At 54.3% G+C, this 13,626-nt stretch overlaps 1 protein-coding gene across 1 annotated transcript in view; it reads right to left on the bottom strand.

Moving 5' to 3' along the window:
* Window positions 1-13,376, bottom strand: part of NUP210 (nucleoporin 210) — a 105,478-nt gene extending 92,102 nt beyond the window's left edge. Inside the window, exon 1 of the mRNA XM_061197332.1 lies at window positions 13,188-13,376. Within this exon, the coding sequence (XP_061053315.1) occupies window positions 13,188-13,360 (173 nt within the window). The 5' untranslated portion in view covers window positions 13,361-13,376. The remainder of the gene's footprint in view (window positions 1-13,187) is intronic.
* Between the last annotated feature and the right edge of the window lie 250 nt (window positions 13,377-13,626).

Below are 13,626 nucleotides of genomic sequence, written 5' to 3'. Positions count from 1 at the left end.
AGGTGAAATCAATCTCATAGGCTTTATTTTTTAGATCAGTTTCAGGTTCACGGCAAAATTCAGTGGAAAGTGTGGAGAGTTCCCATACATCCTCTACCTCCACACACGCAGCCGCCCCGCCGTCCACATCCCCCCCGATGGCGCTTCTGTCACAGCTGATGAACCCACACTGAATCATCATCATCACCCAGGGTCCACGGTTCACAGGCGGGCTCACTCTTGGGGTTGGACATTCCACGGGTTGGGACAAATGTATAAGGACGTGTGATCACCACTATAGTATCATCAGAGTAGTTTCCCTGCCCTGTGCTCGGCTGAGTCATCCTTTTTTTTAAGTCCATATTAAAAAGCCATATGAGGGACTTCCCTGGCGGTCCAGCGGTTAGGACTCCACGCTTTCACTGCAGGGGGCACAGGTTCGATCCCTGGTCGAAGTTAATTCTAATGACACGTATTATTTAACCCAACACAGCCCAGACATCATCTTTCCGACACGTGGCCCCGGCTGCCCTTCAGGTGCTCAGTGAGGTGCGGTGAGTGGCCCCGGGTCGGGCCTTCAAGTGCAGAGCCAGGCGGTCAGGCGGCCCCAGGGATGACGTCTAATCCTTGCCATGGACTGAGTGCTCCCAGCAGCTCTTAAGAAAAGTCCCTCCTCTTCACACTTAGGGCAGGTACAAGGGCAGATACTACAGCCTGGACATGAGACAGAGCAGCCAAAGCAGCTGCCCACCCCACCCTCAGACCTGCAACAAGGTCCAGCCAGCAGACGGGGGGCTCCCACGCAGGGGGTGCAGCTCTGCTGTGGCACCGGCCTGCAGGCCCACGCCCGCCCACCTCGGCTAAGCTCAGGGCAAGGGAGCTGGCATCCACCCTCACAGGGTAGCTGGGAGGCTGCAAAGCGCCCCCCACTCTGCCCCTCACCCCGCTCCAGGACCCCGCATCTGAAGCTGGAGGGTCCATCCCGACGACCTACAAAGGGTTTAAGACAGTCTAGGGTGGTGTTTCTGCGCCCAGCAGAGGGTTATTTTCAGTTATCTGACACCTTCTGGAGCATTCGGAGGCCCGTGTGCTTTGGCTGTGCCTTTAAGAGACACAAGACAGAGACCCAGCAGTGACCTGCCCCTGGGCCTGGTATCGGGCGTCGCTGCAGGGATGGTGCTGGCCAGTGGCACATGGGGTGAAAAAGCACATTTGAAGGCGCCTGCCAGGGATTATATAGGGAAAGGGACACGGGGTACTCAAACTCAGAATGGGGACTGTGGGGGGCCGGGGGGGGTGAAAACGGGGAGCGGGCAGCACAGGGGGCAGCAGCTTTACCTGTAACGTTGTATTTCTTACCAAAACAAGCCAGACTGGAGGCAACTACACCAACTGTTAACAACAGCTAATTCTGATGGTAGAAATATGGGTATTCATTGTTATTCTCTGTTCTTTTCTGTATTATTCTAACTTCTAAATAGAAGTATTTCCCCTCTAACATTGGATGTGACTTAGAGAAGGATTGCTCTGCCCTCATTTTACAGGTGAGTAAGCTGAGACTCAAAAGGACGAGGGGACTGGTTTAGGGCCACTCCAAGGGTCAGGGTCAGACACAGGTGTTCCAAGCCCAAATGTGGAATTTGGAAAGTTTTCTGCTATTTGGAAATTTGGAAAGTTTTCTTCCATTCGAATCACCTCTTGGCCCCTCAGAAGTACTGTCTCTGCATCTCAGAGCTCTCAGAAAGCCTGAGCAGCCCCAGAGATGGACGCTGTCTCTCCCCTGGGTTGGGAAGGGAAGAGCTGCCACATGTGCAATTCTAGAATGTTCTGCCTCCAGGATCTGGCAAGAGAAGGATCACCTTCGCCACGGAGGGAGGATGGGTCATTCTTCACAGAAGCGATGCTTAATCACCCTGCACCCTGAGCCAGGCAGAGAGCGCCGGACATAAGGGATGACAGGCAGGAGAAGGTCCCGTCTGGCAAACGCAGAGACACCCAGAGACTGTTATTAAAATATAGAAGTGTGCTGGGGGAGTGTGGTGGTTAATTTTACGTGTCAACCTGGCCGGGCCATGAGGTGCCCAGCTACTGGGTCAGACATTATTCTGGGTGTGTCTGAGGGTGTTTGGGGATGAGATTAACATTTAAACCAGTAGACTGGGTAAAGGAGATTGCCCTCCCCAGTGTCGGTGGGCCTCACCCAATCAGTTGAGGCCTGAATAGAACAAAAAGGCTGACCCATCTGTAAATGAGAGGGAGTTCCTCCTGCCTGATAGCCTTCAGAGGTGTGTATACACACACACACATGCACACATACTGTTTCTCTGGAGAACCCTGACCAATACAGGGTGGGCAAAGAAGATAACAAAAGAAACTATCTACCATGTGTTAAACCCAGAGCTAAATACTTCTGTCCATCAGATTACTTAATCCTCCAGTAGGCCTATATGGGAAAACCAAACCGAGGCTCAGAGAGGTTGAGTAATTCCCCAAAGCCACACAGCTGTACGTGGCAGGGCCAGTGATCACAGCCAGGTCTGTGTGACTCCAGATCAGACAATCCTCCCACTACACGAGTGCTTTCCCCAGGGTACGGAGCACACAACACCAGAGAGCAGTGAGGCACCGATGAACTATTTTTAAATTGACTTTTTATGTCATTTAATTACTACACATTCATTTTTAATTGTTTCAGGAAAAACAAATGTATCAAACTTATGAGCTCCTAAATGTTAATACTGAAGAGAATGTCCGATGTTCAAAAAAGGAGTCATTTTGAAGGAAAGAGTAAGTTTTCGTATACGTGGTACGCTAAAAAGGCGGCACTCTGACAGTAGCATGAAGCGGCTGCAGTTCGGGAAGGAAACACAGCATTCCCAGGACAGCTGTGAGGGGCGGGGTCTGTCCATCAGCTGCCATTTTCCAGTGTTTCTATAAAACAAGGACAGAGCAGCCTCTCGCACTGATAGCTGGAGCTCTCAGAACCAGTCTGTGCCCACACTGGTTGGGGAGGACCCACATGAGGAAAGGAGGGAAGGGGGGAGAAGGCACGTGGGCCGCATCAGCTCCCTCAGCCTAACCCTCGCGGGCTCTGGGCTCATGGCCCAGGCGGCAGGACGGGTCCAGGGAGCAGGGCTCAGAGAAGGCGGGGTCTGCGCAGAGCTCACAGTTGAGAGGCCCACCCAGAAACCAGCTCCGACGGCCAGGTCACTCGGACACAGCATCACGTTCTGCCAAAGAAGCAGGTCCGGGCTCAATGGCTTTTCTGCCGAAAGAGCCTTCCTCTGTCTCCAGTTTAAACGAACGGCCGCTGCTCAGAAAGGATGAGAGCTGCTCCAGCTTGCACACCTGGTCATTCTGTGCATCTCAGCTGGTGGTCAGCACGCCTGCCCACCCTCCCCACTCATGGACTCGCCCTAAGGCCCACTGGAGGAGCTTCAGGGGCCTCCCTGGGCCCCTGGCGCAGGCAGTGATGGTGACATGGCCTCACTCTCTGCTGAGAAGGTGAAGGCCTACGGCAGCAGGGTGCTGCCACTCGCCAGCTGTGTGACACTGAGCGAACAGTTCCACCTCAATTCTCTGTGCCTCTGTTTCCTCAGCTGTACAATGGCAATAAAAGTGGTACCTGCTGCAAAGGGTTGGGGCAGATTAGATAGGATGACAGATGTAAAGCTCTTACTGCAGGGTGTCACACATAGTAAGCTCTCAAACTCAGGCACCAGGAGGAGGTGCCTAAACGAAAGGCTTCTGGCCCTGAGGTGTTCGGCGAGCTTCTGACCATAAGATCTTTGCTTTTTAAAGAAAGTAAGAAAACGTGGGCCCAATCTAGATTGTGATCATTCATGTGTGACCTGTCCATCCCCTTCCCTGAATGAAGCCTGACCCTGATCCCTGCTGGTGGGGCCCTACCCCCAACCGCAGACATCCTCAGAGCCACAAGCAAAGATTCAGGCCCGAAGTAGGGTTCAGCACCGGCAAGAGCCTGAAGCTTCTGACTTCAAGTCTAACCTCTGCTCCGAAGTTCTCCCTCCCCCAGCTTCCCCCCCATCCCTCCACTTCTCGTGTCCCTCCCACCAGCTCTTGTGCGGCCGGCCTGGAGGGCTCATGGGAAATGGTAACTCTTCCACGGACCCATCCCTGATCCTCCTCAACCTCCACTCAGCTCCCACAGCTGGTCCTCCTTGGGGTCCCTAATGCACCCATTCATTCATTCATTCATTGAATCCATATTTATTGGGTGATGTGCAACACTCCAAGTACCGTTCTAGGTGCTGGGGACACAACAAAGTACAAAATACACATTAATCCCCACCTTCACGGAGTTTACGTTTTAGTGGGAGGAGAACAAGAACAGACAAAATGAGTGAGTGAAGGTGGGATCTCAGACAACAGTGCTATGGACAAATAGAAGGCAGGGAGGGAAAGGCTGTAGTTTCCAACTGGATGGTGAAGGGAGCCTCCCTCACAGGGGGCATGTGAGGAGGAGGGGCAGACACGGGATCCCTGCATATCTGGGAGAAGTGCATTCGGGCAAAAGCATCGGCGAGTGCAAAGGCCCTGAGACCATGGCTGGCGTGATCCTTCTCCCTGTCCGACCCCCTCGGAGACTGAGTGTGAGGACAGCGCCCGTGGCGTGCTCATTTCTTGCCCTCACTGCACCCAGCCTAAGACTCTGGTGCAAGTTTTTGTAGATGCCCCTTATCAGGTTATGGATTCTCTTCTACTCCGAACTTGCTGCAAATTTCTATCATGAATGACTGTTGAATGCTCTGCACCTACTGAGACAATTATATGGCTTTTCTTCATTTTGTTGATAGAAGAATTAATTGTTTATTGTTGATCAAGCAATTACATTGATTGGTTCGTGTTAAACCAACCTTGCATTCCTGAGATCCACCCCAGCTGGTCATAATACAATACCCTTTTTATATTTTTCTGGATTTGATGTGCTGCTATTTTGTTAAGGAATTTTGTACTCTGCGTCTGTGAATTTCTTTTTCTTATAATGTTTGAGCCTGGTTTGCAATCAGTGTAATGTTGGCCTCATAAAAAGGAGCTAGGAAATGACTGTTCTTCCTGCCTTTCCTGAAAGAGTTTATGAAGGATTTGTACTATTTCCTCCTTAAACGTTTCATAGAATTTACAAGTGAGGCCGCCTGGGCTTGGAGTTTTCTTTATGAGAAGGTCTGTAATTATAAACTTAATTTTACCAAATGTCCTAAGTGGACCGAGAGGCACCAAGGGCTCTATGCCTGGGAACCCTTCCCCAAGTCCTGCACGGGAGGTGGGGAGCCTGCGGTTCAGGGCTGGTGGGCATGTTGCTTCCTCTCCTCTCGAATTGCTCACCCACATCCCAGCGAGACCCCCTCCCAGATCACAGCAGCTCCCGACAAGGGCCCCAGGTGAGCAAACCCAGGGTATATATACTGCCACGCGCCGCGCACGCACGCACGCACGCACACACACACACACACACACACACAGAGCTGGGCAAACAGGAAGCAAGGCAAACGTGCACACATGGGTGTCATTCCTGCAGGGGACCCGTGTTGGGTTTTGGCTGCCCAGACTCCATTCCCCCTCCTCAGTAACAGCACCCAGCTTTTCTGGGGGTGGCTGCTCTCCTCCACCCTCACACCATGAGGCTCCAGGGCACCCATGCTCCTTGGACCCTGGGAGGCAGGTGGCTGGGGCCTGGCCGATCGGCTGTGCATCCCCCTGGATGGAGGTGCTCAGACCCAGCGTGCAAGGCTTGACAAGGGCTGCAGGGCTGGACCCGTCCTCTTGCTACCCCAGGGGGCACCCGGCTGAGGCCCGAGACCAGGCCCTGCTGACATCACTGAGCCCTGTGTGCAGCCTGAAACAAACTCTGCCAAAACAACATCCCTGCTTTATTTAAACTATTTTGGTTTGAGTTTCCTGTCACATGCAGGAAAGTCAGGAGAGTTGAGACAAATGAAATCCCCTGACTGAATTCTTCAAGACTTGTTGCCTTATTTCATTCAAACTACTGGTACTATATTTTTTAAAAAAGAAAAAAAAAAAATTGTCATTTATTATGTGCTTACTAAGTGTCAGGCTCGGAATAAAACATATCACAAATGTTTTATTTGCCTCCCAACACTCCTATTGAAACCCCCCATTTGATACACAAGGAAACCCCTGCATGGATGTGAAGTAACCTGCCCAGGGTTACATTCCTGGAAAACACCTCAGTCGGGCCTGGCTCTAGACCCCTGGTCCAGACACCACCTCCACCCCTTGTGGTGAATGCACCCAGGTTGTTCAAATCAGAGCTAAAGGCCTCCACCTACCTGGGGCTGCCCGTGGGAGGGCCCAGGCTGCCGGACCTCAGTGAGAAATGGCTCCATCTCCTCCTCAATCACCCCCTACCCCACATGCATCCTTAATACTGCTTCCTAATGTGTCATCAACTTCCCTAAAATCCTACTGAAACTGGGTAAAACAGCCATTGATGAGAAGGTCTGGCACATTTCCTGTGCATCCCAGGACTGAGCTGAGTCTGTGACCTGGTTTTGAATGTGGTTCTGCCGGTGAGCGGCTCTGAGGCTCCTGGTCTCGGTTCCCCATTTGTCCAGTGGCTGATCATTCTTGCCAGACAGGTGTTTTGTTTTGTTTTTAGCACTGAGTGGGGAATAACATGCAAAGTATGCAAAGGAGTTAGCAGAAAAACTGGTTCTGCTATTTGGTTCCCTCTGCCATCCCCACCTGCAACATTCCAAGTCCCTGCCTCTGGACTTGGGTCTCTGGCCACCCACCGGGGCAGCTGCCTGGACACCTGCACCTTCCGCCCTTCCCGGCCCCCCGTCCAGTTACATCCAAGTAACCCTCGTATCTTTTTCTTACTTTTTTCTTTTATTTGTTTTTTTAATTTTTTTTTTTATGTGGACCTTTTTAAAGTCTTTATTGAATTTGTTACAATACTGCTTCTGTTTTATGTTTGGGTTTTTTGGCTGCGAGGCATGTGGGATCCTAGGCATGTGGGATCCTAGCTCCCCGACCAGGGATCAAACCCGCACCCCCTGCATTGGAAGGTGAAGTCTTAACCACTGGACCACCAGGGAAGTCCATTACATTTTTCTTTTAAATTGATTCTTCCTTATTGAAAAAGTACTTTATTTATTTATTTATTTATTGGCCGTGCCCCGTGGCATGTGGGATCTTCGTTCCCCGACCAGGGATTGAACCCGCGTCCCCTGCAGTGAAAGTGCCCCGTCTTAACCACTGAACGCCAGGGAAGTCCTGAAACAATACTTTAAAAGGAAACTTTATATCACTAGTGTAAATAGAAAGCCTACACCATTTGCCATCCATCTGAGGTAACCATAAAAACAAACAAGAATCGAAACAATGCTACTGCATTCGGGGGGTGGGGTGGGGGACACTGTCACCCCCAAAAAAGAAACAGGCAGATATTACAGGGTATTAGGAAAAGTAGAAGGTGGATGTAGGGGCCGGGGGAGGGGGAGGGGTTAGCGTTTAATGGGGACAGAGTTTGTTTGGGAAGCTGAAAACGTTCTGGAGATGATGGTGGTAATGGTTATTATATAAGTGTGAGTGCCGTGATGCCACTGAACTGGACACTTAAAAATGGTTAATTTTATGATATGTATATTTTACCAAATTTTTTTTAAAAAGAAAAAATGGAAACAACATGTTGGCACCAGAAATGAATTTTTATCTTGAGGGTGTCTAGTGGGACAGGGGAACCCGAGGACAGGGAGGGTCAGGCCAGAAAGCCACAGTGGAAAAAGGAGAAGTGACGGTTGTGCAAAGAAGGGGAGAGTGGGAGCAGAGGAAGACACAGCCCTCCCTCCACCCACCAGCAGGTCCACCCTTCCCCGCCCCCCCATGACGGAGGCAGGGCCTGCAGGGCGGAAGCCACCTCAAGGGGCAGAGGAAGCTTGGGTTGGGGGGGGTGCCCACAAGGGAAGCAGGAAGAAAACCACCAACAGAAGCAGGGCCACTGAGTGAACACACTTGCTGTCACCTCCCTCTGTGGGTCTGGGTGGGGGGACATGACCAGCCCTGGGGGAACCAGGGCTGCAACAGCCCGTGGGTCTGGTGCAGAAGGGAGAGACAGGCCCAGGCCACCCTGCCCAACTCCTGACCCTACAACCCCCTTTCCATCTCCTGTCCAGAAAGGCACTCCACCCCTGAGGTCATCGCAGCAGGCCATTCTCCCAGACTTACTATCATATAAAACACAGCCATTGACTTCATCTTGGTTTATTATTTAACTCCCACAGTCAACTACAAATGCCATGAAAGCAGGGCCTCACCTGCTTGTTCACCATCCAAGCCCCAGGACCTGGCTCATCGCAAGAGTCACAGATATCCATCACTTAGCTGGTGAGTCCCCAGCCCTTACCTGTGAGACACCCCCCTGCTGATCAGGGCTCATCCCCGGGCATCAGCGGGACAGCCCTTCACAGTGAGCACTGTCCTGGGCACTGCAGTGGCTCTGGCATCTCTGCCCAAACCTCAAACCGCCAGAAATATGAGCCCCAGCTGAGAGGTCTACCGTCCCAAGGCCCCCGCAGAGGAAAGAGGAGGGAGGTTTGATCCTGGTGTGTGAGGAGACACAGGGCCCACAGACAGGCTGTAAAGGGCGAACGCTCTAGACCCAGAGGAACAGAGGACAGCTTCGGGGTCAGGGAGGGCCAAATGATGGGCCTCTGGTTAAATTAAAGCCACTTTTTCAGTAGGGCTTCCACACTGCAAAATTTTTACGTCCATTTCTGAGCCTGCCGCTCCAATCTCCCTCGGGTGCTACTGCCTCACCTGCCCAGCCTCCAGCACCTGCCCGCCTCTGCCCCGCAGGCTCTGAGCAGAAGCCAGCGGGGCTGGATGCTGTTCCAACCTGGCTCCCTGGGCGGGCAGAGGGGTTTCCGGAGGCCACACCCCTCTCCCCGACTGCCCCGGCAAAGGGCCGCAGGGTGACCCACGGCTGCCTCCTGCTGGGGGTGAGCGGGGAGACCCTGGGACGTGCACCGCCTCAGGCCTCCCACAGTCACAGATGGGCAAGGACAGAGCGGCTGGGGGCTCTCTCTGCCCACTGACTCTCCAAGGGTCACCTGACCCGCCTGGCACACGGCACGCTCCACGGATGAGCCCCACTCTACGGGGTCCAGGCAGCAGAGAGGGCTCCCTCTGGCCTCCCAGAGAATACTTCCGCCCTCGGCTGAGGGGCGCCTGGGCCGTGGACCGTGGTGAGAGCGTGCATCTTGGCTCGGACCAAGCCTGGCCAACACATCAGGCAGCTCCCAGGTGCTCAGGAGAGGGCGAGGCATCCGGGCCCAGCTCAGTACAGTGGGCGCTGTGGACACCCTGCCAGATGCTCTTTACCAGGCAGGTCCACCCACCCCCGCCCCAGCTGCAGGCGGGCTGCGCAGCTCACACTTTACACCTGCAACCTTATTCAGTCCAACACCCTTGGCCAATAGGTGCTTTGCCCAGAGGCCTGGGAGGCTGCACACACCCCCTTCCCCAGGGCAGCCAGTGGCTGACTTACAATGGGTGAAAAAATGCAAAAGCTTGGTCTCCGGCTGGCCTCAAGGGAGGACAACCTGCAGCGCAATTCAACTCGAGGGTCACAAGGACCAGCACAAGGCTGGACTTTGCCTGTGACCACATCCTCGCTCTCTCCCCTCCCCTACCTCGCTTCCCAGCAGAGTGCCCTCTCAGTAAACCAAACCCTGCCTTGGGCTCTACTTCCGGGAAGCCTACCTAAGACACTGACTTCCTCCAAGACAGGGCAGCCCCCTGGAGAATCCAGAACACCCTGGACTTCCAACTTCAACCGCAGGGAAAAGAATCAACGGATGATGGAACATCTACCCAGCAGCATGGTGCTCAGACACTGAAAACTTAAGATCATGAAGCAACGTGGAAAGACAGCGGGGCTTTAACATTTGCTGGTGGTTGGTAGAGAAGGAAGTTCCCAAGTGACCTGAATACCAGGTTTGAGCTTCGGGGGCGAGGGGGGAAATAAGTGATCAAAAGGAAAACAAAATGGTGACTGACTGTGTTACAGTCAAAGGATTATGGGAGACTTCCCTGGTGGTCCAGTGGCCAAGATTCTATGCTTCCAATGCAGTGGGCGTGGGTGTGATCCCTGGTCGGGGAACTAAGATCCCACATGCCACTCGGCCAAAAAAAAAAAAAATAGAAAAAGGATTATGGGATCCTTCTCTTTTTCTCCCTTTTCCCAACTTTCTCTCTCGTGTCATTTATATAAAGGATGCCTTAAAAAGAAGCTAATGAAAGATGCTTTGGAGCCCTTTCAGTAACATGAAACATCAAAAGAGAATCAGGAGTTTGCCACATAACCAGCAATCCCTCGGTGTGACTGGAGGGGTTCAATCAGGTCTGACCAATTCGCCAGAGGCTGCAAACCCCTGAAAGAGGTGGAACAGGGAGCACGGTCCCAAACTCAAGTCCGTCACTACCTATACGCGTCCCCCAGAGCACTGCCCTCTCTGAGGCTCCAACTGAAATGTGAACAGTTTTAACCTGATGCTCTCTACAGTTCCCCTGACCTTAAAATTGCCTGATTATTTGATGCTATAAAATCAAGGAACAGGAAAAGTAGACTTAAAGCCCCTGGGGCTCAGGCACGCAGTGATTCCAGTAAAGTGGGAGCTTGGCCGAAAAGTCAAAGGATGAGCAAAAATTCCCCCAAGGTCCAGAAAGGTTTTCATTTTCTCTGTTCTTCACCTCACAGACTTCACAATGAACTCCTTGGGTGAAGGGGCTATTTTCCTCCCAGGTATAGATGAATGCAGATAGAAAGCTTGTCTTCAGGCCCACTCTTAAAACTCCAGAGGGGGGCTTCCCTGGTGGCGCAGTGGTTGAGAATCTGCCTGCTAATGCAGGGGACATGGGTTCGAGCCCTGGTCTGGGAAGATTCCACATGCCACGGAGCAACTAGGCCCGTGAGCCACAACTACTGAGCCTGCGCGTCTGGAGCCTGTGCTCCGCAACAAGAGAGGCCGCGATAGTGAGAGGCCCGTGCACCGCGATGAAGAGTGGCCCCCGCTTGCCGCAACTAGAGAAAGCCCTCGCACAGAAACGAAGACCCAAACACAGACAAAAATAAATAAGTAATTAAAAAAAAAAAACAAAAGAAACTCCAGAGGGGACTCTTCAAAAACTAAAGCAATACCTGACTGAACTAGGAAGAGCAAACTAAAAATAAGGAAAACATTTCCAATGCTTGACTGACAGAAGCTTTTCCTGTGAAGTTAAGGGGAAAATCACAGCCACCAAACACCTCCAAGACCCTTAAGGTAAGCAGTTACACATTTGCAATAAAAGCTATGGATCAGATTCAAAACAAGTTATAAGATACTGAGCATCCCTCTGATGCATCAGTGATCAGGAATGTTTTTTTCCCTTCCTCCTCAGAAACTACACAAATAAATTAAAATCCACCAGCTCTTCTCAGAAAAGAAAATGCAGTTAGGAAAAAAAAAAAAAGTTGTTACTTCAGAAACAAAAAACACAGCTCTAGAATCTCAGAGGAAGTAGCATACAAATACACCCAAACGGATTCATTTGAAGCCAGCTGTTTTTAATAGCCAGCTTCCTCTTTCTTGCCCCCCATATCAAGAGAACAACTTCAACCAGAGAAGGAACACGATCACCTGCAAAGTGTGGACTAACAGGTGATCTCCCCACACCAGACAGGGCCCTGGACAGGGATGAAGAAAAGTTAAAGAGAAGATGTGATATCAAACCAGAAATACGACCCTCCAGAGGAGGCAGGCGCTAAAGCCAAAATGCATTCGTCTGATGTGGCCTGTCCTTACTTCAGGAGGTGACCTTCAGAACACAAATAGGTACTAGTCATGCACATAAGCTAGAAAGTAGTCTGAGCTCCGGCACCAGGCTCGCAGATGTGCACGGATGACTATCCAAACAGACTTAACACACGTTGGACTCTCTGTACTGTGATCACACCCTGTTACACTGTCTAGCCTTGAAACAGGGAACCAAAGGGAGGAGCAAGGGTGTAGCGCGTGGGGGGGGCACCCGTTCCTTTTCATCTCTAGCAAGGTGGCGGGGAGGTGTGGTAGGGCCTTGGTCACACCCAGCACCGCCTGCACCCTGCTAGGCTGCTAGGAATGAACCTGCTCTGGGTGGAGCCCCGAGGCCGCTTCAGGCTGCTGCTTCTCCATCTGAAGGATGGAAGAAGGGCTGGACCACATCACCCAGCTACCGTGAGGTGGGGCGGACCTCTACTTTCATTAGTTCCTGGGGTTCCCAGATCACATCCCCCACAAAAGGTGCAGAACTCCTGAGTACCCCAGGAAGCTAGGGATCAAGGCAACCCTGCTCTGTGGGCAACCTGGGGTGAACCACCAACCATTCCCTTGCATCTCTCATCTGTAAAACAGGTGCATCATCTGTTAAACACCTAGGGCTTCCTCCGAAAGACCTTTCATCAAAGGTTTACGTTCCTCCCGAAGACGCGGAACGACTGATTCGACTCCCACACACACCTTCCCCACTTCTCCACAAGCCCAATTCCCACACCAGTCCGGCACCAGGGATGAGCCCCGGTCACCAAGCTCCGGAAAGCGGCGTCCCCAGCCTAGGGCTCTGCAGGGGCCTGACCACCTCTCCCGGAGCCTGGACGAGAAAGGCGTGCGACCACGTGGACGCGCATCCCGGACCAGCAGCGCCGGTGCGACCCTCTCCCTCCGGCAGAACGTCCCTCCGGAAGCCCCGGGCCGGGCAGGTCTTCGCGGGCCCTCCGCCGCGCCAGCCGCACGCCCTCCGCGAGTCCCGCCGACAGCAGGGCTCCCGCCCGCACCACCTCCCCGGCGGGCCCCCTCCCGCCAGAGCGCGCGGAGGCCTGGGCGCCGCCATGCGCAGTGGGGGCGACCCACGCGCACGCCGCCGGGTCACGCGCGACCAGCCGCCAGGCCAGTGGCCGCCCGGCCGCCGAGCCGGCGCCTGGGAGCGCGCGCCGGCGCACCTGCTGCGCGGGCCTGCTGGGGGCGCGCGGCTCCCGGCCTCCTGGCGCCGGCCTGGCCCGAAGGCCGCGCGCCGCAGGCCCCGCCGGACCCGCACGGGGCCGCGGCCTCCTCCCCGCGCCCGCGCACCTGCAGCGCGCCAGCCCGGCCGCCCGCGCCCGAGGCTTGCCTCCCGCCCCGGCCCCGCGCCTGGCCGCGCCTCACCAGCGGTAGCAGCCCTCCGAGGCCTCCAGCGTGAAGTTCACGCGCGTGGCCCGCGTGAAGGGCAGCAGCACCTTGGGGATGTTGAGCTTGGCCGCCAGCGCGCTGGGGCCCAGCGCCAGCAGCCCCGAGAGCGCGAGCAGCAGCGTCCGCAGCCCCCGGCCCCGTGCCGCCATCCTCGCCGCGCTTCACCTCCCGCGACCCGGAGCCCGGCCGCACGCGCACGCGCGCGCGCTCCCCTCGCGCCCGGCCGGCAGGTGATAAGCGCGGGAGGGAGGGAGGGGGCGGGGCGAGGGCCGAGGCCTCGGCCCCCTTCTTGGGCCCCGGCGGGACCTGAGCGCGGGAACTGAGGGGGCCGGACTCCCACCCCCGGCCCCCGGCCCTGCGGGGCGGAGGGAGGGGCTGGGGAGCGCACCCGGGGCCACGCGGGCCTGGGTGAGTG

Source organism: Eubalaena glacialis, chromosome 7 (assembly GCF_028564815.1).
Source record: "Eubalaena glacialis isolate mEubGla1 chromosome 7, mEubGla1.1.hap2.+ XY, whole genome shotgun sequence".
NCBI classification, from domain to species: Eukaryota; Metazoa; Chordata; class Mammalia; order Artiodactyla; family Balaenidae; genus Eubalaena; species Eubalaena glacialis.
This window is presented reverse-complemented; position numbering and strand designations above follow the sequence as displayed.